Source organism: Choloepus didactylus, chromosome 4, assembly GCF_015220235.1.
Source record: "Choloepus didactylus isolate mChoDid1 chromosome 4, mChoDid1.pri, whole genome shotgun sequence".
NCBI classification, from domain to species: domain Eukaryota; kingdom Metazoa; phylum Chordata; class Mammalia; order Pilosa; family Megalonychidae; genus Choloepus; species Choloepus didactylus.
The window spans coordinates 17,557,298-17,582,190 of record NC_051310.1 but is presented as its reverse complement, the minus strand read 5'-3'; the positions used below and the strand labels follow the sequence as shown (position 1 = coordinate 17,582,190).

The 24,893-nt window shown below is 44.9% G+C and overlaps 1 protein-coding gene across 4 annotated transcripts in view; it reads right to left on the bottom strand.

Moving 5' to 3' along the window:
- The window catches only part of TTC7B (tetratricopeptide repeat domain 7B), a 294,097-nt gene that overhangs the window by 232,863 nt on the left and 36,341 nt on the right, over positions 1-24,893 (bottom strand). For 2 of the 4 annotated variants that reach the window (XM_037832063.1, XM_037832064.1), the window contains exons 2-3: positions 20,411-20,565; positions 16,139-16,307 (exon numbers count right to left, since the gene is read on the bottom strand). In XM_037832063.1, the coding sequence (XP_037687991.1) occupies positions 16,139-16,307; positions 20,411-20,565 (324 nt within the window). Of the gene's footprint in view, positions 1-16,138; positions 16,308-20,410; positions 20,566-24,893 lie in introns of those variants that run through there. The other 2 variants (XM_037832065.1, XM_037832066.1) reach the window with 2 other exon arrangements.

The following is a 24,893-nucleotide window of genomic DNA, read 5'->3' as shown; positions in this document are numbered from 1 at the left end:
ATGCCATAACGAAGACAGTGGAGAGTGACGAAAAGCTATTGAAACAACAGAATAACAAGATGCTCAATTAATAATCAAAATACTTTCCACAAAGAAAAGCTTCAGCCCAGATGGCCTCACTGGTGGATTCTACAAAGAAGAATTAACACCAATCTTTCACAAGCTGCCAAAAAAATAGAAGAGGAAGGAACATTTACCAACTCATTTTATTGACCAGTATTATCCTGCTACCAAAACCAGACAAACTCATCCTAATACAATTAAAGACCAATAACCCTTATCAATACAGATGTAAAAATCCTCAACAAAACATGAGTGTGACAAGCCCAGCAAGTTACAAAAAGGATTATAAACCATGACCAAGTGTGATTTATCTGAAAAATGCAAAATTGGTTTAACATATGAAAATTAATCAAAGTAATACTTATTAAAAGAATAAAAGACAAAAACTACATGATCTTATGAATACAAAAACCTTTGACTGACTCCTACACCCTTTTGTGATTAAAAAAACTCTCAAACTAGAAATAGAAGAGAACTTCATCAATCTGAAAAAGCCATTTACGAAAAAACACACAGTTAACATCATGCTTAGTGGTGAAGAGACTAAAAGCTTTCCTCTTAAGATAAGGAAATTTGCTCTGGCCACTTCTATTCAACATTGTATGGGGAAGTTCTAGCCAGTGAAATTAGGAAATAAAAGGCATCCAGATTGGAAAGGGAAAAAAAAAATGGTATTTGTAGATGACATGAACTTATTTACTTATTTTTAAAACTCTAAAGAATATGTCATAGTTTGCCAGGGCTGCTATGACAAATACCACAGACTAGTTGGCTTAAACATCTGGAATTTTTTTATTTCAAAGTTTTGGAGGCTAAAAGTCCAAAAATCAAGGTGTTGGCAGATCATGCTTTCTCTGAAGTCTGTGGCATGCTGCTGGTAACTGTCGCAATCCATAACTCCATCTCTACCTCTATCACATAGCTGGCTGTCTCCTTCTGTCTCTTCCTACTGTGTCCAAATTTTCTCTACTTAAAAGGATTCCAGTCTTACTGAATTAAGGCCCACCCTGATTCAGTTTGGTCTCACCTAAACTAACAACATCTTCAAAGATCTTACATACAAATGGATTCACATCCAAAGGACCAGGGATTAGGACTTGAATATGTCTTTGTCACAGATCCATGACAATAATAATAATAATAAACCCTATTAGAGCTAATAAACAAGTTCAGCAAGGTTGCAGTTTACAAGATCAATATACAAAGATCAGTTGTATTTCTATACTAGCAATGAACAATCTGAAACAGAAACTAAGAAAATAATTTCACTTAGCATCAAAATTAATTAAACAGAATAAACTTGGGAATAAATTTAACAAAAGGAGTGTATGGCTTATACACTGAAAAATACAAATTATTATTGAAAGAAATTAAAGACTTAAATAAATGGAAAGACATCCCATGTTCACAGATTGAAAGATCCAATATTGTTAAGCTGTCAATACTTACCAATTTGATCTATAGATTGAACACAATACCTATCAAAATCACGGCAGGTTTTTTTTTGGTTTTTTTTTTTTTTTGCAGTAATTGACTGTCTGATCCTAAAGTTCATATGAAAATGCAAGAGACCTAGAAGAGCCAAAATGATCTTGAAAAAGAACAAATATGGTAGACTCACACTTCCTACTCTCAATAAGGAGAGATATGTAGATAAACTGAATAAAACTGAGAGTCCAGAAATACTGATTTTCAACAAGTGTGCTAAGATAATTCATTTGGGAAAGAAAAGTCTTTTCAACAAATGGTGCTAGAACAACTAGCTATTCACACACAAAAGAATGAACTTAAACCCTTACCTCACACCATAACACAAAAATTAACTCACAGATCTAAAAGTAAGGGCTACTATTAAATGCGTGGAAGAAACATAAAAGTAAATCTTTGTGACCTTGGATTAGGCAATGGTTTTTTAGATTCAATACCAAAAATATAAGCATCAAACAAAACAAACAGACAAACTGGACTTCATCAAAATTAAAAACTTTTGCACTTCAAAGAACACCATGAAGAAAGTGAAAAGAAAATCCACAAAATGGGAGAAAATATTTGCAAATCATATATCTGTTAAGGGACTTGTATCTTGAATGTATAAAGAACTGCTGCAACTCAATTATAAAAAGACAAATAACTCAATGTAAAAATGGGCAAATGAACTGAATACACATTTCCTCCAAAGAAGACATATAAATGGTCAATAAGTTCATGAAAACTCATTCAACATCATTAATCATTAGGGAATTTCATATGAAAACCACAGTGAGATACCACTTCATACACACTAGGGTAACTATCACAAAAGAAAGATGAAATCAAGTATTGATGAGATGTGGAGAAACTGGAACCCTCATACATTGCTGGTGGGAATGTAAATTGGTGCATCCACTTTGGAAAACAGTTTAGCATCTGCTTTAGAAAACTCAAAAAGTTAAACAGTATGGTACTGGCATAAAGATAGGCATATCAAACAATGGGATTGAATTGAAAGTTCAGAAACAGACCATTAGAGCATGGTCAACTGATTTTTGACAAGGCTCTCAAGTCCACTCAACTGAGATGGAACAGTCTCTTCAATAAATGGTGTTGGGAACTGGGTATCCATACCCAAAAGAATGAAAGAGGACTCCTATCTCACCCTATATAAAAATTAACTCAAAATGTATCAAAGACTAAATAAGAACTAGTACTATAAAACTTATAGAAGAAACTGTAGGGAAACATCTTCAAGATCTAGTGATAGGCAGTAGTTTCTTAGACTTTATACCCAAAGCACAAGCAATGAAAGGAAAAAATATAAATGGGACCTCCTCAAAATTGAGTACTCTGTGCTTCAAAGGACTTTGTCAAAGGGGTGAAAAGGCAGCTGACTCAATGTCAGAAAATATTTGGAAACCACATATCTGATAAGGGTTTGATATCCAGAATATATAAAGAAATTCTACAACTCAACAATAAAAAGACAAACAACCCAATGGTCAAAAGACATGTGTTCCAGTTTGCTAAGCTGCTAAAGTGCAAAATACCAGAAATGGGATTGGCTTTTAAAATGGGGGGTTATTAGTTCACATATTTACAGTTCCAAGGCCATAGAAGTGTCCAAACTAAGGCATCAACGAGAGGATACCTTCACTGAAGAAAGGCTGATGGCATCTGGGGTTCCTCTATAACATGGGAAGGCACATGGTGATTTCTGCTGGTCCTTCTCTCCTGGGCTCCAGTTTCAAAATGGCTTCTCCAAAATGTTTCTGGGCATTTCCTCTCTACTCTCAGTTAGCTTCTCCAGGGCAAACTCTGGGTTTCCTCTCTTAGCTTAGCATCTCCAAACATTCTTCTGTCTGCATCTCCAAGCCCCTGGGTCTGTGTCACCTCTGAGCTCTCTTAAGGACTCCAGTAAACTAATTAAGAACCACCTTGAATGGGCAGGCCACATCTCCATGGAAATAATCTAATCAAAAGATCCCATCCACACAGATCTGCCCCCACAAGATTGCATTAAAGAACACAGCATTTTATGGGGTACATAACAGATTCAAACCAGCACAACATGAATAGACATTTTTCCAAAGAGGAAATACAAATGCCAAAAAGCACATGAAAAGATGCTCAGCTTCACTGGATATTAGGGAAATGTAAATCAAAATCACAATGAGATATCATTTCACACCTGCTAGAATGGCCACTATTAAACAAACAAGAAACTACAAGTGCTGGAGAGGACATGGAGAAATAAGAACACTTATTCACTGCTGGTGGAAATGCAAAATGGTACAGCCACTGTGGAGGACAGTTTGGCAGTTCCTCAGGAAGCTAAGTATAGAGTTACCTTATGACCTGGCCATCCTGCTACTTGGTATATACCCAGAAGACCTGAAAGGAGGGATGCGAACAGACATTTGCACACTGAAGTTCATAGTGGCATTATTCACAATTGCCAAAGATGGAAACAACCCAAGTGTCCATCAACAGATGAATGAACAAACAAAATGTGGTATATACATATGATGGAATATTATTCAGCAGTAAGAAGGAATGAAGTCCTGAAGCACACAACAACATGGATGAACCTTGAGGACATAATGTTACGTGAAGTAAGTCAGAAACAAAAGGACAAATAGTGTATGATCTCACTATTACGAACTAATTATAATATGTAAACTCATGGACATAAAATCTAGAATATAGGTTACCAGGATATAGAATGAGGCTAGAGAATGGGGAGTGGTTGCTTAATATGTGCAAAATTTTTAACTAGGTCGAACTTAAACGTTTGGAGATACAGGTGACAGTAGCACATAATTAACAGTACTGAATTGTGGGTGAATGTGGTGGAAAAGGGAAGTGTAGAGTCATGTATGTCACCAGAAGGAAAGCTGGAGGTTAAAACATGGGACTATGCAACACAATGAATCTTGTAATGGGTGATGACTGTGATTAACTCTACAAATATTAAAGTTCTTACATGAACTAGAACAAACATACAACACTATTACTAAGAGTTAATAAGAGAGGGGTATATGGGGAAAAAATGTATCTATTGCAAACTGTGGACTACAGTTAACAGTAATATCTTAATATTCTTTCATCAATAGTAACAAATGTACCACACCAATACTATGGGTCAATAATCAGGGGGGGATAAGGGGAAAGGGGTGTTTGGGGTTTACTTTTTTATTTTGTATTTCTTTTTCTGGAGTAATGAAAATGTTCTAAAATTGATCATGGTGATGAATGCACAACTATCTGTGAACCAATGATTGTATACTTTGAATGGATTGTGTGGTATGTGAATATATTGCAATAAAATTGCATTAAAAAAATCATTGGGAAAAGAAAAAAGAAAAAGGAATGATACATACTACAACATGGATGAACCCTGAAAACATGCTAAATAAAAGAAGCCAGGCTCAAAAGGTCACATATTGTACAATTCCATTTCTATGAAATATCCAGAACAGGCAAATTACTACAGAGACAGAAGTGGGATTAGTGCCTGCCTGGGACTGCGGTGGATGGAGACAGGGGAACACGGGGTTGTCGGGAAATGGGAAGAGACTGCCAATGGGAACAGATTTCTTTTGGGGGTGAAGAAAATGTTCTAAAATGGATTGTGGTGATGGTTGCACAACTCTATGAATCTACTAAAAACCACTGAATTGTACACTTTAAAAGCGTGAATTTTATTGTATATGAATAGGACATATTGATAATGTGAAAACCTGACATAACCCAGATGTTCCATAGGCAACTGTTTAACAATATACATATGGCAAACCACTGTGCAGCCATTAAAAAGTGTGTTTTCAAAAATTATTTAACAATAGAGCAAAATAATTATATATATATATATATATATATATATATATATATATTTATATACATGTAGAGAAAAAGTAGAATAGAAAATAGTATATATAGCGTAATCCCAATGGTGTATAAATATGTTTTATATATATCTTTAACTGTGGTTAACTAGCTCAGATGACAGCATGGTGACCCATTTTATTTTCTGCTTTATGTTTTTCTTTCTTTTCCAGATAGTCTCTCCTCAACATACAACTGAACAGTAACTTTTCATTTTTAGACCAAAGGGGTTGCATTCAGTGCTGGCCAGGATGACAGGAGGCTGGTCCTCACGCACTGCAGGCAGGAAAACACACAGGTAGAGCTGCTGTGCAGGACAGGGTGGAGAGAATTCTCTTCTGACCCAGAAATTCCACTTTTGGGAAACTTTCCTAGGGAAATCATTAAGTATAAGCACAAAGACCAGGCTGAGAGGGCATCCTGTTAAATAAATTTATCCATAAAATTAAATGCTGTACAGCTGCTTAAAATGTTGTGGAAACATATCTGTTGTCATGGAAAGTGCTTACGATCTGCAGAGAAGTGGAAAAAAGCAGATCAAAAGGCAGTTTATGTTGTATAATTCCATTTTTATAAAAAATATTCTCATATATAAGTATAGAAAAGATCTGGAAGGAAATTCACTAAAATATTAATAGAAGTTGCCTCTGAGTAGATGGGGTGTGGATAATTTGGGGTTCTTCTGATCAGTCTGTATTTTCTGATTTTTACACAGTGCATGTGTATTTTGTCTCTATAAAGAAAAGGAATAAAATAAAATGGTGGGGAAGAGGAAGAAGTCAGCCCCAGGGACAGGGAGAAGCAGGAGCAGGACAGGCAGGGCCTTCAGGGGCAAGGGGGAGTGGGGAGGGCAGGACTGTCACAGCCACCTGCTGCCCCCAACCTCAGGGGCACATGAGGTCAGATGGCACAAATCCCCTTCTACTGACCTCGGAGTTAAACATTTCAAAGCATTTTCCCATTTTGTCCCATTTAGTCTTCTCGGCACAGTCATAAGAGTATTATTATCCCTATTTTGTAGATGAGATAAGTGACACTTGGATTAAATTACTTAAGAAGCACAGAATAATAGGCTCACTCATCAACAACTGCCCCACGCGGTGGTCACGCTCCAACCAAGAACCAGCTCAATAAAGTGGACAGAGTTTGGGTCTCAGAGTCCACAGGCCTTGATTCAAATGCCTTCTCATCTCAGAAACGCGGTCTCTCAACCCTGTGCAGGGAATGACAATCCTTACAGCACAAGACTGTTCTGGGGACAAAGTGCAATCACACAGGTAAATCTAGCATCTGTCACACCTGACTCTGTGCAGGGCTTAATAAATGCTAATCCAAAGAGAAACTCGACCTCTCAGTGCAGCCAAACCCTGGGGCGCTGTGACTTTTAGAAAGACGTCCATATGTTGGACTGAAGTTAGATCTGGTGCAGTTTCCACTGCCTGGCTCTGGCCATGTCCACCAAGGCCAGAACAGATGAGCCTTTCTTCCCTCAAGAGTCCTCCATGCAGGTGACCCGCCTCCTCCATTCCCCCAAAGCCCCGGTCCTTCAGCTGACATGGGCAGGTCTCAAGGCTCTCTCCAGTCCACAGGAACTCTGTCACAAAGCGGCCACCTGGGTCCTCCCCAATTTTCCCTTCTTTTTCCCTACAAGATCTGCCTCAAAGGAGAAAAGGGAATAAAGGGCCATAGCCCATCTGATGCGACAGCTCCTGTTCAGAGGAGCTGCTGCTGTGGACACGTGTTGTGGACTCTGCCGTGGCTATTTGCCCTTCCTTTGCAACCATGCCCTGATCCCCTAATGACCACCCCACGTCATCACCCCTTCTTCTGGGCCTACACTCGTCACACTGCATGACACTGCCACCGTAACGAGATCAAGGTGGGGAAGGTGATTCAGTTGGGGCCAACAAGACACAAAGAGAAGCTGGCTGAGATTTCCAAGAAGCGTATTTCCCACTGGACTTATACTAAGAGAACCAGAGTCCAGGGCAGCTCCAGCCACATGGAGCCTCAGAAGGGAACCAAAAGAGGGGAAGGCAAAGTGAGAAACTAAGAGAAAGAAGCATTGAGCCCTGAATCCAGTAGCAACTGAAGCCACTTTGGGTTGGGTTTTCTTTCACCCACAACTGAAAAGGTCCTAGCCCAGAGATCTTGACAGAACTCCAAAATGAGCCTACAGCTTGGGTTGGGAGGTCAAGTCTCCATACACTGTTAACAACCCTCTGCATGTGTCCAAGGCAGAAGCTTTGTACCCAGCATCAGGAAGCCCTGAGGGATGGGGTTTTAGTTGCTGGCATGGATTTGTGCTGCCCTCTTCACCCTCACTTGCTCAACCTACTGTAAACGAAGGGACACCCATTCACCACATCTGCCAAGCAGCAGGGGCTGGGGCAGGGCAGATGACGTGGACACCTGCCACCACTTCACTCCATCCCCACTCCTACACCCCAGCAGCTACCATGCCTCTGCCACCATACTGTATCCTCCGCCCCCCACCCCCGAAGCCCAAAGTGGGCTCAGGTCCTCTCAGTACTGCACCCCTCCAACCTCCCTGCATCTTCTACCGGTCCATGTGAGCTGGCTCAGGGGACAAGCCCTGGCCACCATGCTAGGCCAAAGCTGCCAACTGTGCAAAGGAGCCACAGGCCCAGAAGACTTTGATCCATGGCCTGGAGAGGGCAGCTGGCCTAGGAGGTATGTCCACCCCCTGGTCGCCTTTGGCACTGCTGCACTGGAGCCAGCGCACGACACCCAGGCTCTCTGGGAACAGTAGTCTATCATCCCTAAGGAGGCAACCCCCAAAAGTGATGGCCTGAGAGGCCCCAATGAACATAAATCCATTTGTCCTGAGGGGAAGTGGGGCTGCTGTCTGGAGACAGTGTTCCAGCATGGAAAAATGAGCTTTGAAGCAGAAAAGCAAACCATCTTTTAGGAAATTCATTCCCTAAGTCACCCTTTTGGAGGTGTGGCCTCACCCTGACATAAAGTGTTGTGAGAATTAGCCCTAAGGAGAAAAAGCAGACACATCCTCATCATCCTTCTTTTATACTTCATGGAGAAAAAACCCTGATGAATGGTAGATGTTTCCTTTGGATTCCTTTGTAGTCTCAGTGTGACAGCCTTTTGGGAGCATGACAACAATCAAGTCACAACCAATTTAATCTGTTTCAAGTACTTTTTTTTACAGCAACCATATATCCATGACTGAGCAAAGTGTGGTGGAGAAACACGAGTGACCTGACAAAAGCCACTCGACAATGGATTACGTCCCTCATGTTGATATTATCTACGTTTCTGCTGGATGGGGCCCATAGCAGACAGTGAGCGATTCCCAGAGCCTCTTCCCGAAACATTTTGTCAGTGAAAGTTTTTGGTCTTCTGGCCTAAAGACTGATTAGGCCAAGTTGAGGCCTGTGAGTGTGTGAAGACACTGAAGTTTCCAGCTGGGGAGGACCAGACTGAGAGCTAAACCTCTCTTGGATGGGGTTCTATATGTAATAGGCAGTTCTTCTGAAAAGCCTTTCCAGAGAGCTCCCTTGCCTCTTTGCTCTGCCTGTTTTAGAAGGCAGGCACCTGGGTCCTTTCTCTGATGCCCCAACCTTAGGCAGAGGTTCTAGGGCCAGTTGCTTGTGATGACATTCCCCAAGGGGAAGCTGGCACATGATTTAGTCCCCCCACCCCCACCCCCCCCACACACACACTGCTCTTCTTTATCACACCCTCGCTTCTAAGAGGCATCAGAGGACTGTGAGCTCTGTGGACCCTAGAGGAGGTGAGGCCTTTAGGGATTGGCCTCTGGCCAGAAAGGAACAAGCTCTCCTCCATGAAGCCTCATCAAGAGATGGTTTCTCCTCATCTGATATCTCCCCTCTTACCAGCCAAAGTATTGGCTATAGCATGTTCCTTATAAAGACACAGTTGATCTGAGAGTTGTGTGTGAATTATTCTTGCTTTTTAAAGGAAAACACTGGATCCATCCCAACGTGGATAGCATTTTCTGTTAACACAATTATGTGGGCCCAACTCCAAAGACCTCTACCCTCCCTGGGTCAGCCCTGGGCAAAACTGGTAAAGTGAACATTTGTCTTGAACCCCACCCTCAATCAATCCTTTTATGGTAACCCCTCCAGGTGCCCCTGACCATCAACAATTTTCCCTCCTTAAGTAGCACTCCAGGGCCCAGATCTTCCCTCAAATCTTCTCCTAAATAATTCCTTCTAAATGTGTTAGTCCAGGTCCCAACCCTTGAGAGCCAAGCCCTCTGCCAGAGGAATAGATCCACCAGGCTATAAGTGCTGGTTTGAATCTGTTACGTACCCCACAAAAGGCTATGTCTTTTAATCCACTCCTGTGGGGGCATACCTATTGTGGGTGGGACCTTTTGATTAGATTATTTCCATAGAGATGGGAACCCGCCCATTCAAGGTGGGTCTTAATTAGTTACTGGAGTCCTTAAGAGAGCGAAGGGAGAGAGAGAGAGAGAGCTCAGAGCTGACACAGACCCAGATGCTTGGAGATGCAGACAGAAAAACATCTGAAAATGCTAAGCTAAGAGATGAAGCCCAGAATTTGCCCTGGGGAAGATAAGTGAGAACCCACAGATGCTTAAAGAGAAAGCCACTGGAATCAGAAGCTGAAAGCAATGCAACCCAGGAGCAAAGGACCAGGAGATGCCAGCCACGTGCCTTCCCAGCTGACAGATGTGTTCCGGATGCCATCAGCCTTTCTTCTGTGAAGGTATCCTCTGGTTGATGCCTTAGTTTGGACACTTTTATGGCCTTAGGACTGTAAATTTGTAACCTAACAAATCCCCTTTATAAAAGCCAATCCACATCATGGGATGGAGAACATCTTCTTGACCAAAAGGGGGATGTGAAAGGAAATGAAATAAGCTTCAGTGGCAGAGAGATTCCAAAAGGAGCCGAGAGGTCACTCTGGTGGGCACTCTTATGCACACTTTAGACAACCCTTTTTAGGTTCTAAAGAATTGGGGTAGCTGGTGGTAGATACCTGAAACTATCAAACTACAACCCAGAACCCATGAATCTTGAAGACAATTGTATAAAAATGTGGCTTATGAGGGGGGGACAGTGGGATTGGAGGGGCCATGGGGATCACACTCCCCTTTGTCTAGTTTGCGGATGGATGAGTGGAAAGGTGGGGGAAGGAAACAAAGAAACAAACAGACAAGGGCACCCAGTGTTCTTTTTACTTTAGTTGCTCTTTTTCACTTTAATTATTATTCTGGTTATTTTTGTGTGGTAATGAGGGTGTCGGGGATTGATTTTGGTGATGAATGTACAACTATGTAATGGTACTGTGAACAATCGAATGTACGATTTGTTTTGTATGACTGCGTGGTATGTGAATATATCTCAATAAAATGAATATTAAAGAAAAAGAAAAAGCCAATCCATCTCTGGTATATTGCATTTCAGCAGCTTTAGCAAACCAGAACGATATGTAAATGGGCACAGATGTACCCATGGAAGAAAGCCAGTCTTTTCCCCTCTTCCTAAAACTAGATGTTACCTGGGGCTTCTGAAGAAATCTATGCATTTGGGGGAAAATGCAAAGGATCCATAAGAATAAAAACAGCTAGCATTTGCTAAGCTGCCAGGCATTGTGCTAAGTGCTTTATATGTATTTATTCATTCCTTTCAACAACACTATAATGTAGAAACTATTATCATCTCCATTTTGCAGATGAAGAAAGTGAGACTCAGAGAGGTAAAAGTAATTTGCCTAAGATCCCACAGATAATAAGTGACAAAGTCCGAGATCAAACCTGGGCAGTCTGACTCCAAAGCCCTGTGCTCTTAAACATCACATCAAAGGAGCAACTTCAAACCCAGGAGAAAGGAGGACTCGAGAAGATGGAGAAGGATCTACAAGGCAACCCAACGTGGTGCCACATTCTCCTGCTGCTCTGAGAGGTCAGGTAGCTTGGCAGAAGTTTTCCACCAAGAGTGAGGCCAGTGTCTACATCCCCTCCTCCTGGCCCTGCCTCCAGTCCTTTCCGCTCTCTGGCACACACTATAGAAAATAAAAGGTTTGTATGCGAGATGATGGTGAAGGTCCTGGAATGCAATCCAGAGAAGGAAAGTCAATACCACCCCGTTTCCAGGTCCGTAATCTCCCTTCTCTTGGACACCAATCCTCAATCCTCACAAGCCTTAAGGCCCTGAATGTCTCTTTCATTCACCTGAGCACAGGCCAATTCTCCTCTCTCCTCGCACCCGCTAACAGGTTCAGACTGGGTCAACGAGCCCAGGCTCCGATGGACATGTCTGACCATATGTGCTACCACCCCCACCCCCACCCCCATGCCCCAATCTCTTCTCTTCTTTTTCTCAGGTGCCTGGAGGCTGTCAGCAGAGTGATGTGTGTTACTTCTGCTGACCCTAGACTTCAATCTCTGTCTTTCCCCTTCCATGAGCTGCAATGCCCCAGTAACCCAGCTTTGATGACGCAGATGAGGGCCTGCCCTGGCAGGCCGTGGAGGAACAAAAACCTCAGGGAGCAGGGCTGTCCCACAGGTCTTGACCAGCTGGACTCTTAGAGGAAACAAAAAATAGCCTCCCTCGTATTTGAGCTGACATATTTTGGTCCAATTATTACAGCAGGGCACCATATCAAGGCTATTTATAAAAAGTCATCACTAGGAAGTGATGACATCCTTGAGCCACTTCCAGCTCCCCCCATCTCAGCTGCAGAAAGTCACCCCGCCTCCAGTAGATCCAAGTCCCTAGGTAGACAGTGGCCATCTTTGTTCTGCCCACAAGAAGCCCACTTGAGAGAAGAAGATCCAGGGCCACTTGTGTCCTGGAGATTACATGTGACAGCTCTGCATCTTAGAGCGAAGTCTAAGGAGTTTCTCCATTCCTTCTATTCCCATTCTCTATTTATCTACTTAGGCTTAAGAGATAGGAGGAAAGAAAGAAAAAGTTGAGATCTACTTAGGAGCTCCATTAAGGGAAATTAACTGAAATGTAGCACCTTTGGGAAAGAGAGCCATATCAGGCTCTATTACGGTGTAATGTCAACATGCCCTTAAGGCATTCTCCCGTAATTGCCAGGGAATGACTGTGAATCATGGAAAATGCTCAGCCTGTTACCACCAGGCAAGGAAGCACAGCTGACCATGACAGGTAGCCCCAGAGTAGCCTGAGTGACATGATGGGCATCTGGGGAGAAATCCAGGCAAGAAACCTTTACAAAGCTCATTCAATAGTTGAGCACCAGTTAAATGCCAGACATCACGCTAAGTCCCAAGGATGCTAAACAAACCAGACAGAGTTCTTCCCGTAGGGGTACTTGATAACGTACAGCTGATTCTCATAGGATTTTCTTGTAATTCGAATCCGCTCTGTATAACAGTAGGCTAGACTATGATTGTTTCTGACTGGGTGAGTCCCAGAGGGCTTCAGATGGGACAAGTGAGCTTGAAGGATAGAAAGGATTCTTACAGGTAGGAACCTGGGTGAGGGTGAGGAGTTAGGGTGAAGGAGCAGGGGTTGGGCTGAGAAGAGGTTTCTACTGGAATGGTTTCTACCTGTGGAAACCTGGCCAGGGCCAAGGGAGTTCCGGTCCACATCCCAGGTGAGCAGAGTGATCAGGGGCTGAACGCTTCAGACTGAGCCCCTTCTGCCACTCAGTAGCTGAGAACATGGGCTCCAGAACCAGGCTTCTGAGGTCAAATCCTGGCTCTACCACCTACTAGCTATAGGTCCTGGGCTGGCTGGCTAACCTCCTGTGTTTTCCCAAGTGTGAAATGGAAAGAATAAGCGTGCTTACCTCATAGGGTGGTTGTGAAAATTGAATGAAATACTAGAATAAAGGACACAGCACCTGGCACACAGTAATCTCTCAATACACCTTCACTACCGATATCCAGTCTCGACTTCCTGGAGTGTAAATGAGGGGTTCGGAGGATTAAAGAGACAGTAGGGCCTCTACATAGTCCTGGCCCACCGGAGCTCCTCAGTAACTGAAAGGTATTGGCTTCAGACTAACAATAAGCAAAGGTAACATTACCTGACCAGCAGGAAGAGTTCCCCGTCATGGCTAGATGAGCAGACGTGTGGGTTCAAGGCCATTTCCAGGCTCTGGGTGAAAGCCCTGGTCAATACGGACCTCAGGTTACCATGGAAAAATCTAAGTGGCCTGTGGAGCAGGGTGGGGTAATCCTAATGCAATCAGGGAGCAGAGGGGAGGGGCAGCTGCCACTCAGCTCCAGCCTGGTGTGGCACTGCCCCACGGGACTGAGGGACAGTTCTTCCCTTCTTCCCAAAGAAGCCAGAAAGCAAGATCTTTAACTGGATGGTCCTGATTCTGAAATGGTAGCAGTTAGTTCAGAGGTGTCAGAAACACGGAGTCGACTTAAACAAAGCCTCTCTCAGGCAGCCTGCAGGCCAGTGGTTCACAGCTTCTGATTTAAGGGTACCCTGTACACTAATACTCATCTAACTCCTTATTCGCAATCTCCCCTTGAAAATCCTCAAAAACCGTGGTAAAGAAAGAAAAACCAAGAATATTCCTACACAGAGCTAGGACCCAAGGCCCATGAACCAACTGGCCTTTGGGCATCTCAGGATTTAGGCTGGCAATTCTCTATCCATTATCATTCATTTCTTCTGCTTCCTCTCCACCCCCCACCAAATACTTACCTTTTAAGCTGATATTCACATCATGCTCAGTATGTGCCAGGTACTGATTTAAGCAGTTTACATATATTATTTCATGTAATCCTCATGACAACCCAATGAGAGCTTTATGACTGGGGAACCCGAGGTACAGAGAGGTTAAGGAACTTGCTCAAGGTCACACAGTCAGGACACGATGGAGGTGGAGTGGGACCCAGGCAGACACTTCAGAGTTGGTGCTCATAACCATCATTTCCCCCAGCCTCTCACCTGGCCAACCCAGGTTCTCGGGGTCCTGGGGCCTCCTGGGCTGCAGCCTACTTCCTCTAGAGCAAAGTGACCTTCTGTCCCCTTCCCGCATGTGTCAGCAGAGTCAGAAACTAGCCAGGGACAGGTCCCTCATGAGCGAGCAGGGTGTCCTAAGAGCAGGGTCCCCAAGGGCAGATGCGGGGAACAAGTCTCCTGTCCTCCCTGCCCACCTTGCCTGGAAGCCAGGAGGCTGAGCTGGCACTGCCACCTGTAGACAGTCCTAAGCAGGCCCCAGAACTATTCCCCAGTCCCAAATCAACTCTGGGGATTGGAAACTGCCAAATGAAGCTTTGTTCTCATTCCAGAATACTGTCCCTGGCCCGGAATCTCACACACACACACCATGAACTCCCATCAGCCTAGGGCACATGAGGTGGCTGAGAGAGCACCACAGGGAAGACGGCAGCCATGTGGCACAGACACCAGCACCCACCATGGCTCAGGCAGAGGCAGACACAAGCCAGGCCCTCCCAGGACCCCCAAGGTGGCCTCCAAGGACCATGCCCGTCAAACTGCAAGTGTCAAAAGCAAAAGCATCTTTTCCCAGCCCAAAAGGACTTTTAGAAGATTAATTAAACAAACCCAGCAGTCCTTGAGGCTCCCCAGGAAACTGGGTGAACACATCATCCCCCTCACAGAGCTCTTCAGGATAGTGCCTCAGGCTGGGGCTTTGAACAGTGCTGAGCAGGACAACTGAGTTGGACAGGCAGGACCTCCTGCAGCCCCACACCTCAGCCAGAAAGTGCAGACAGCACACAGGTAGCCACCTCACCAGTGTTAGGAGGGTAAGGCCACCCAGATCCCTGGCCTCCGTGCCATCCAGTCAGTGACAATGTGTGGTTTGGACAGCAGGTGGCAAGAAGGAGAAGAGCTGCTTCATGATCCCCTTCTTGCCGTGGCCTTTAGAAGTCCAGTGCAAAGTGTCCCTCTTCCTCCAGAAGCCTTCCTGGCCCTGCTGGATGGCGGTGGCCAATCCTGCCTGTTAAAAGCTTTTAACTGCCCTTGGGGTTCACCACTTGCTACCTGTTTGGGGTTGAAATTTTTAAATATCCTTTATTAAGCATCTCGTATGTACCAGGTACTGGATTAAGTGCTTAACATACATTATTTGAATTAATCCTCAAAAAACTCCTATGACGCAGATGTGATTATACCCATTTTACAGATGAGGAGATGGCAGCTTGGGAAGGTCAAGTAATGTGTGTGCTGCCTCTCCGCCATCCTCTTTCCCAGGACTGCATTCACTCACGCTACATCACAAACTCCTTCGTGACAGTAGGAATGGTGTTTTCCTTTCTTCTATCCGGAATCCCCAGGCACATTAAACAGTGATCAGCTGACTGTACAGTCACTGCCACATGGATCAGCCAACTGGCCCTAATTAGGCCAGAGGCAGAATTAATGAACACAAACAACTGGTCATGTGGCCCGCTGAGCACATGATAGGAAACCCCACGTATGCTGTGCAGTACGAGACCAAGAAAAGCCCCTGCTTAAGTTGCATATTAATCATCAGGAAACTTTACTGAAATGTTTTGTCCTTCAGTTCCTTCAATAACTGAAGAACTGAGGCTCCGAGGAAACGTGCTGTGGGACTACAAATCACCCTGCATGTGCAGTGGAGCCGACCCGGGGGGCCCTGCCACAGCTGCCGGAGCTGACCATCAGCCAAGGGCCCAGGAGTCAAAAGGGAGGCCCCAGGGAGCCCTGCCGGCTCCAGGTAACGTGACAAGGGGGAAATCCTCCAAGGCGCGGCTCACCTTTGGTGGCATAGGCTTCCGCGATCATCCGCAGCCGGCAGGGAGGGACGGCTGTCAGCGGCAGGTCATCGAGGCCCACCCGGGCATAGATGTTGAGAGCTTCTTTATAATCTCCTTCCACATAATTCAACTTGGCCATGATCAGATTGGATTCTTGTAGGAATTCTGACTAGAAGGAAAAGGAGAGATCGAAACCATTTTCCTACCACAGTATGTGTGACACTGCCTTGGGGCCTAGCCATCTCCTGCTGCAAAACCCCGAGGCTTCTCTGCACAAAAACATGTACACAAGTGTTCACAGCACATTATTCACAATAGCCAAAACGTGGAAACAGCCCAAACGTCCTTCAACAGATGTATGGACGAACAAATTGTGGTACAACCGTACGCTGGAATATTATTCAGTAACAATAAGGAGCAAAGTTCTGATACATGCCACAACTCGAAAACGTTATGCCAAGTGAAAATAAGTCAGTCACAAAAGGCCACATTTGAATGATTCCATTTAGAAGAGGCAAATCCAGAGAGACAGAAAGAACATTAGTGGTTGCCAGGGGCTGGGGGGAAAGAGAGGATTGGGAGTGACAGCTAAGAAGTACAAGATTACTTTGGAGGGTGATAAAAATGTTCTAGAATAGACTGTAGTGACAGTTGCACAATTCTGAATATACAAGAAACCACAGAATTATATACTTTAAATGAGTGAATTATATCTCAATAAAGCTTTACAAACAAAACAAAACAAAAAAACCCAGTGGCTGCCCTCAGGCCCCTGGGCTGGGCTGGGTCAAGGACAGAAGGGATGCTTTTTGGGCACCCATCCCTAAAAAGGAAGCTGCCATTGACCATCTAGGTGGGTCCCACCCACTGCACTGGGATGCACCCCAAGACTACAACCCAAAGAACCCAAAGAGAGAGGCTTTCTAAATTGGTACAAAAATCCAGAGTTGCTTTTTTTCCAGGGGTGGGCTTTTCTCACTGAGCCACTCCAGCCTGTTAAGCTGAGGATACTGACCGCTCCCCAGAGGCCGAGGGCTGTGTTGGTCCTGCCTCTCCAGGTGGGAGGGGTCTGCCCGCCAGCCCACCCCCTCTAACCTCATCCTCTGCCCTCCTCCCTCTGCCACCCCTCGGCAGCAGCAGAATCGTCCCAGCCATCTATATAAGGAAACAGATTTATCACCCTCACCCAGGCCTTCTCCTTGGAACTCAAGACATTCAGAGGCTAAAGTTTTCAGCTTATAGAAGCTCTCATGAATGTGCACTATTCTGCAATCTACGGCTCTGACAAGGTGGGTAGCAGGACACAGGTGACCCGGCAGACTGTGAGGTTGGCTTCCAGGCATTTCTTGAAAGGGAGCAGGGACAACAAGCAGCACTGGAGAGGATGGGGTGGGGAGCAGGCTAAGAAGGGAGCCAAAAGGTTTCATGAGAGGCCCGTGGGAGAGACACCAATGCAAGAAATTAGAATCATGTCTGGAAACAGGGAAATCAAAACAGACTTCAGAAAAGAAATGAAAAAAGAATCCCCACAGTGGTTCTCCTCTAGGGTAGGGGACACGCCAGGCTTGGTATGTTGAGAACGTTTTCTAGAAGATTCTACCATACTTTCTCTTCTTCCCCAAGCCCTCTAGCAGCTGAGAACCACTGGATTAAAAGCAAACTGAAGGGTCAGATGGAAAATAAGCAGGAGACTGAAGGAAACCAGAAGTCTAGGGGTACTATATGGACACCCTGAGAGAGGCTCGCTGGGCAAGTCCAGGTCACGGCATGATACAGAGGGCACCAAGCTCAGCTGCCTGGGACTTGGTGAAACAGCACCAACCTGGCAGCTGCAGCTGCCTTGCCACCATGGGTAAATAAGCACAATTTTCTTCACTTGAATCCAAAGCCAGGTCTCCTGACTCCCGGTCCAGGGCTCCTTCTCCCACACCACACTGCTAGCTTATGCTGGTCTATCCAGCTCGAATCATTTGTATTTTGTGGGCACCTGTGTTTGCAGAAGACTTTAGCTAGTTCCTAGGCAGGAGGCAGGCTAGACCTAAGGTCAAGAAAAGGGGAAGTTTCACATTAGCCAGTGTGAGTAGAGCAAAACACCCGAGGAAAAGCTGTGCAACTCTGAAGCATTCTTTATAAGGGGAAGGGAACTGAGAAATAGCAATGGAAGACAAAATTTCTAGAGCCAATAAAATAATGATAAATGACATGTGTCTAGCTCTGGACAGTTTTACAGAACTCCCACATTTTTGCTAAGTAGGCTTACAGACGAGAAGGCATGAAGCTCAGTGAGGTTAAGTAATTTCCTAAGGTCACACAGCTTGGGACTCAAAGTCAGGAATTCTGACTTTAAATTCAATGTTCTTAACTACTGCATTGGGTTGTAGAGGATGAGAGTAAAAAGGGGGAAAAAATGAAAACTACCAGCACCTGGTGAAAGAAAAGGATAATTTTTCAAGATAAAGCTAGAAGGATTAGACGTAGGGAAAGAAACCAGCTAGATGTCAGGCCAGAGCAAGGACCCTGAGCCGTTCCCGTACCTCCCAGTCACACCTGCACACACCCTCCCCCAACCCGAGTGCTGCGGCCCCAGGTGTCTGTTGGACCTCCATCCTCTCCAGCTGGTCAAGGCCCACGAGTGTCAGAGGAAACCTGTGGTTAAGGGCAGTTGATACAGAGACTGCCTAACTTTGAACAAAAGTGTGTCATGGTCCTTTGAAAGAAACAGAACAGGAAAAGACGGATGACTTGGTTTCTAAGGCCCCAAATGCAGCACCGAGTTCTTAAGAACCTGGACTTCCTATGTGAAAGTGATGCCACCAAGAGAGCCACACAGGTGCCTGGAGTTGTGTCCAATGGAAAGAGATACACAGAGCCACCATGACAATTTTGAAAGGTGGCTCTCTCTCAGGGTTTCCAGAAGCCTGTGGCCACATAGCTGACTGACACTTATACTAATTTATTTAAATGTTGCCCAAGCCCTCAGTTGGGACAGGGCCAAGGAGGCGGCCAGATGACAAGGGAGAAGGATGTCTCAAAATGAAAGCTCACAGGCTTGGGGGATACAGGGCCTGGGAGAGTCCAGGCTCACCCCTCTAATAGCCCACCCCATGCATACCTAAAGAAACAGCCCCAGAGAGGAAAGTGACCTCGCCAGGGCCACACAGCAAGTTGGGTGCAGGAGTGAGTTTCTAATACAGAGATGAGAGGTAAAGCCAAAGCAAACATGGCAGATGAGGGTAAAGACTAAAGAAATAGCCCCCGGAGGATTCTGAGATGGGAAAAGAAGAGAAATGAAAGAGAAATCATCAAGGTTAAAAAGATAAAGAAGTCAGAGCTTCAAAAATTCACCAAAAACTGCCCAGCTTCAGTGGAAAATACATCCTGGGAAAAACAGGTCACCAGAGAAGTTGACCAGGAAGGGGCTGGGATGCAGTCAGCTGTCTGAATGGCAATGACTTCAGGAAAGCAGCAAGAGCCAGACCTCGGGGTAGGGAAGTGCCCAGAGTCAAGCAAACACGAGCTAAATGGGGGTGGGGAGCCAAGGCAAGCAAAGGAGAGAAGACGTCTGTGAAAAGCAAAAGGAAATGAAAGGGAGTCCAAAGAAGCAAGAAAGGAAAGACCCATGCGAGGGAAAGGAAAAGCTGAATATAAATGGGGACTAGGAAATCAGGTGGCTACACAGAAGGGCAGTGCTGACGATTTCCTGGGGGTCAGCACTCAGGCAGAGAGAAGTTGCCATTGGGGCTCCCCCCACCCCGCGGTGCCAGACCTGCTGTCACAGTATGCAAGCCCCATTCAGCTCTGGGCCAGACAGACCTGTGACATTCATGAGCCACATATTTTAGGCCAGAAATTGAGCACTGAGTGACATTCCTGATTAACTTCCTTTTCTATAGCGAGGGGAAGTGTCAGCTTGAGCTGTGGGCCATATATGACAGCTTTATTTCAAGCACCTAAGGAAGACTAGTGCCATTTTTCAGGATAATATATGTCACTGAAGACTCCCCTCGGAGGGACTCTGTAAGACAGAAGCCCCCGCAAGGCGGGTGGCCTGCCTGGGGATGGATGTGTCACTTGCCCAGCGAGCTGGCCCTCCCAGGAAGACAAGCTGTGGCAGGGTGCAAATGCACCCCAAACCACCACCACCCCGCCCCCAGTTCATCCTTGGGCACCCTTCCCCATTGTAACGGGAAGAAGGATGGCAACCACACTGTCCAGAGAAGGTGGTGCCAGCATGTCTCCACTGTCCTCCCTTTGCCCAGAGGCCCACGGTACCTTGAGGTTCCCTCGGTCCAGGGCAGCGGTCAGATGCTTACGGACCTCAGTCAGCTGGGGCCTGGGGCCCCGGGGACTGGCCCCCTGCCGCAGAGGGTGTTCTTTCAGGTACTGCTCCAGCTTCGACTCCCCGAGGAGGAGTTCTGCCATGTCATCTACAAAGAAAAAAGTGAGCAGCTAAACGGGAGCAAAGAATGGATAGTGAGCTGAAAACCACGCCCTCAGGCTCCAGGCCCCCAGCAGGGCCCTCCAGAACGTCATAACCTTAGATGGGTCCAAGTGGCAGCATCTTACATGAATTCTGTTCATTCGTAAAGAATGTCCCACTTGTAGGTACCCAAACAGGTGCTAACGCACGCATTCACTCATTCCTTTGTCACACATTTATTAAATCTAGAACGATGGACACACAGAACTCAAGTTCAGTAGAAAAATCAAAGTTATATTCTGAAATATCCAGTATGATCTTTATAAAACACACACAAACCCCAATACTCTGTATTTAATAGTGGTGCTATGAAATCTCCTAGATCTTTTGTGTTCTAAGCCCTTATACGTGGACATGAGCTGGTAGAACATCTGTATAGTCAGAGTCTTAAGGTGAGTTGTGGCAAAATGACATAAAATGCCTGCAGTTTATTTCTGCCTAAAAGTCAGAACTATACAGCCACTCATATCTGGGAATATGTGAATGATGTTTTTACTTCCAAAAGAATATGCTTATATTTATACCTTTATCTATGTTTGCCTGCTAATTAGAATAAAATGCTCACTCCAGGAGCAGCTCTTTGGAACCCACATGCCTAGAATGTTCTGAATAAACCCACAACAATGCATATATCAACTTAAGCATGGTCTACTTTTCTGTGATGGGGCAGAACATAACTTCACTAAAATATAAAAGCAGTTTTAAACAGCCTGGAAGGATATACCTCAAACCCATGATAGAAGTTACCCCTGGGGTGCTGGGGAAATGACCTCAATGGGTTTAGTGACCAAAATGGACTTTGGCTTTATCTTTAACGTTCTGCTCTTGGAAAGAAGAATAAATTCATCTATTATTTGCTTAATTAAAAATTATCTCAAAAAATAATCACTGAGAACCCACACTGAGATTCTGGATGGGAGGTCCATCAAAGGCCACCGGCTGTAACAAGAGCCTTTCCCAAGTCCACTCCTTAGTCTGACCCGAAGCTGCTGCATCTGTAGGTCCCAGGAGTGCCTCTGTCTGTCCACTGGGAAGCCTAAAATCATCCTGTCGTGGTGACACCTCAGGCCCTGGGAGGAGCCAGACAACCCCAAAATGGGGCCAAGTTAAGTTAGTGAACTCAAGAATTCTTCAGATATCCAAGAAAAAAGCAAATCATCCACAAGGTGGGGAGAAAGCTGAGCAGGACCCAGGGCAGGTCCAACACCAGAAGACAGGGAAGCCAGGTCTGCAGAGCGGAAGCCGGGCGAGTGCAGCCCAGCTGAAACACCCATAAGGAAGAAAGCAGCAAGCAGCATTCTCCCAGAGACATGAGCCCTTCTTGGAAAACAATAACTACTTAATAAAAATGTGATTCAAAATAAAGGACTCGGGAATGTGAGACCTGTAGGCAAGGGCCTGAGAGTGAGTATTAGAGCATTTAAATACAGAATACTAAATACCTGTGAGAATTATAGTTACAGAATAGCGTATGAATATTATAAACCTAGACAATGCAAAAATAACATAACAAAAAATTGAGAGGAGCCTCAGAACACCATGTCTTCATCTTTCAAATCACTGTGACATGCAGTTTTAAAAAAATTACATGACTCTGATCAATTTTTTTAAAATCAATTTTAAAATTTAGTAGAACTTCTGGGAAGATGGAGGAGTAGGTAAGGCAGAGTGGGATTCTTCTCCATGAAAGAAACTAGAGAGGGGCCGGAGGATGCCCCAGACTGCGGTTTCAGGGTGTCACCAGCTATAGAGGGACCCCTACAGTACATGGTGGGGATGTAGAAAAAACACAGAGAGACGGCACCGCAACAGACGACAGATGCATAGGGTGAGTTTGTTCGGCCAGGACTGCCTCCCTGTGCTGTCAGTGGCTACGCAGCCGCCAGGCAAGGGAGTGAGCAGCGGCTCTCCATGCCCGTGCACCCACCTTGGCAGTTAAATGGGAGGTGATTCTCCACAGCCATGGGGCCGGGAGCTCCTGGGAGGGAACCCGGGAGGCAGTATTTACTCTCCACCCACAGAAGTCCGGGTAGTGTACCGGTAAGAAGCGGGGATAGGAGAGGGCGCCATAAGGAGGCATCAGGGGCCACACCCATACCCCAGGGTATGCAGGAGGTATGCAGGAGTATGCAGGAGGCAGGGAGCAGGGCATGTTTGGGCCAGAGGTGCCCTTAAACAGACTCCCTTCTGAACTGCACAGGGCTCATATCGTACCCCCAGGGCAGGCAGTCCCCAGTGCACACCAGAACTGGTGCACTGATGGGATCCCTACCTGGTTTGGACCCCACCCAGTGTACAGAAGTTCGGGAAGGACCAGCTTGAGAGTAAAAGGCGACTCAAGAGCACCACCTGCTGGCAGGATAAGGAAACTGCACCCCAGCAAGTTGTCAGTCTGCCAAATTATATATAAATGCTCAGATAATCCTGCATTTCCCAAAATAACCTTATCAAGACAAGCAAATGCCCAAAAGCCAACAGAAAAGCTTCATAATCTTCAGAAGATATGGATAAGCTAAAAGAACAAATTAAAAAGCCAGAAGAGACACAAAATGTGGAGCAATTAATTAAAAAAGTACACACAAATCTCCAAAACAACTTCAGTGAGAGGGCTAAAGACATAAAGGACATCAAGAAGACTACAGAAGAGAATAAAGAAGAATTTGAAAGTGTAAATTAAAAAATAGCAGATCTTATGGAAATAAAAGACACTGTGGATCAAATTAAAAATAAACTGAACAGGAGGACAGGAGAATGGAATGAGAACACACAAAAGAACAAATGGTTGAAAAAATCAAAAAATTTGAAATGGATCTCAGGGAAATGATGGATAACATGAAGCAATCCAATATAAGAATCATTAGTGTCCCAGAAGAAGAGTAAACGGCTAGAAAAGTGTTTCAAGATATAGTTGGGGAAAACTTCCCAACCCTTCTAAATGATATAAATATGTAAATCAAAATGCCCAATGAACTCCAAATAGAATAGATCCAAATAAACCCACTCTGAGACGTATACTGAACAGATTGTCAAATGCTAAAGAGAAGGAGCAAGTTCTGAAAGCAGCAAGAGAGAAGCAACACACCACATACAAGGGAAACTACATAAGACTAAGTACTGACTACTCAGTGGGCACCACGGGGGCAAAAGCAATAGTATGACATACTTCAGATTCTGAAAGAGAAAAATTGCCAGCCAAGAATTCTTCCATCAAAGGTCTCCTATAAAATTGAGGGAGAGTTTAAAACTTTCACAGACAAACAAATGCTGAGATAATTTGTTAACAAGAGACTGCCTGCAAAAAATACTAAAGGGACCTCTACCAGCTGAAGAAAAAAGAAAGGAGACAGAGATCTGGAGAAGGGCACAGATCTGAAGAGTTTTAGTAAGGGTAACTTAAAAGAAAAAAAGAGAGAGGGAGAAAAAATAGATTTGACAACTAAAAACCAAAGGATAAGATGTCTGGTTCAAGAACTCCCTTCAAAGTAATAACTTTGAATGTGAATAGATTAAACTCTTCAATTAAAAGATACAGACTGGTAGAATGGATTAAAAAGTATAACCAACGATATGCTGTTTACAAGAGACTCATCTAGACCCTACAACACAAAGAAACTGAAAGTAAAACGACGGAAAAAATATTCTATACAAGCTGCAACAAAAGAAAGCAGAGGGAGAGGAGGCTAAGATGGCGGCATAGACAGGAGTGGAAGACCATTAGTCCCCCCCGGAACAATTCATAAATGACCAAAAAACTAGTAAATAACCTGGAATAACTGTGGGGAGACAAACGTGACTGTCCACTCATTATCCACCAACCTGAATTGGGAGGAATGCCCGAGATCACAGCATAAAATCTGTACTAAAACTGTGGACCCACACCGAGAGCTGCGAGTCACGAGCCGAGAGCCCCTCCCTCACAGAAGCCTCGCGGTGCTAGAGAGTAGCCCTCCCCGAACAAGCTAGTGTACCTTAGCCCAGCTCCAACTGGGGTTTTAATGTTAACTGCTCAATACAGACAGCGAATCCTCAACAAGCAGACAGAGGTTTTTGGTGACAACTGACCTTGGGAGAGTCAGGGGACATATCTGTCTCAGAACGGGGGGCCCAGAGGATCGGATGTTCTCTCTGGCTGAAGGGTGAACCTGGGAACTTTTCTGTCCCTTTCTCTCTCTGTGGAGAAAACCTCAACCATTTTCAGCCCGCAGTGCTTTGTAGTAAAGACAGCCTCAGCCATTTTAAAATCAAAACACTCTGATCAGCAGAGTCGGAAAAACA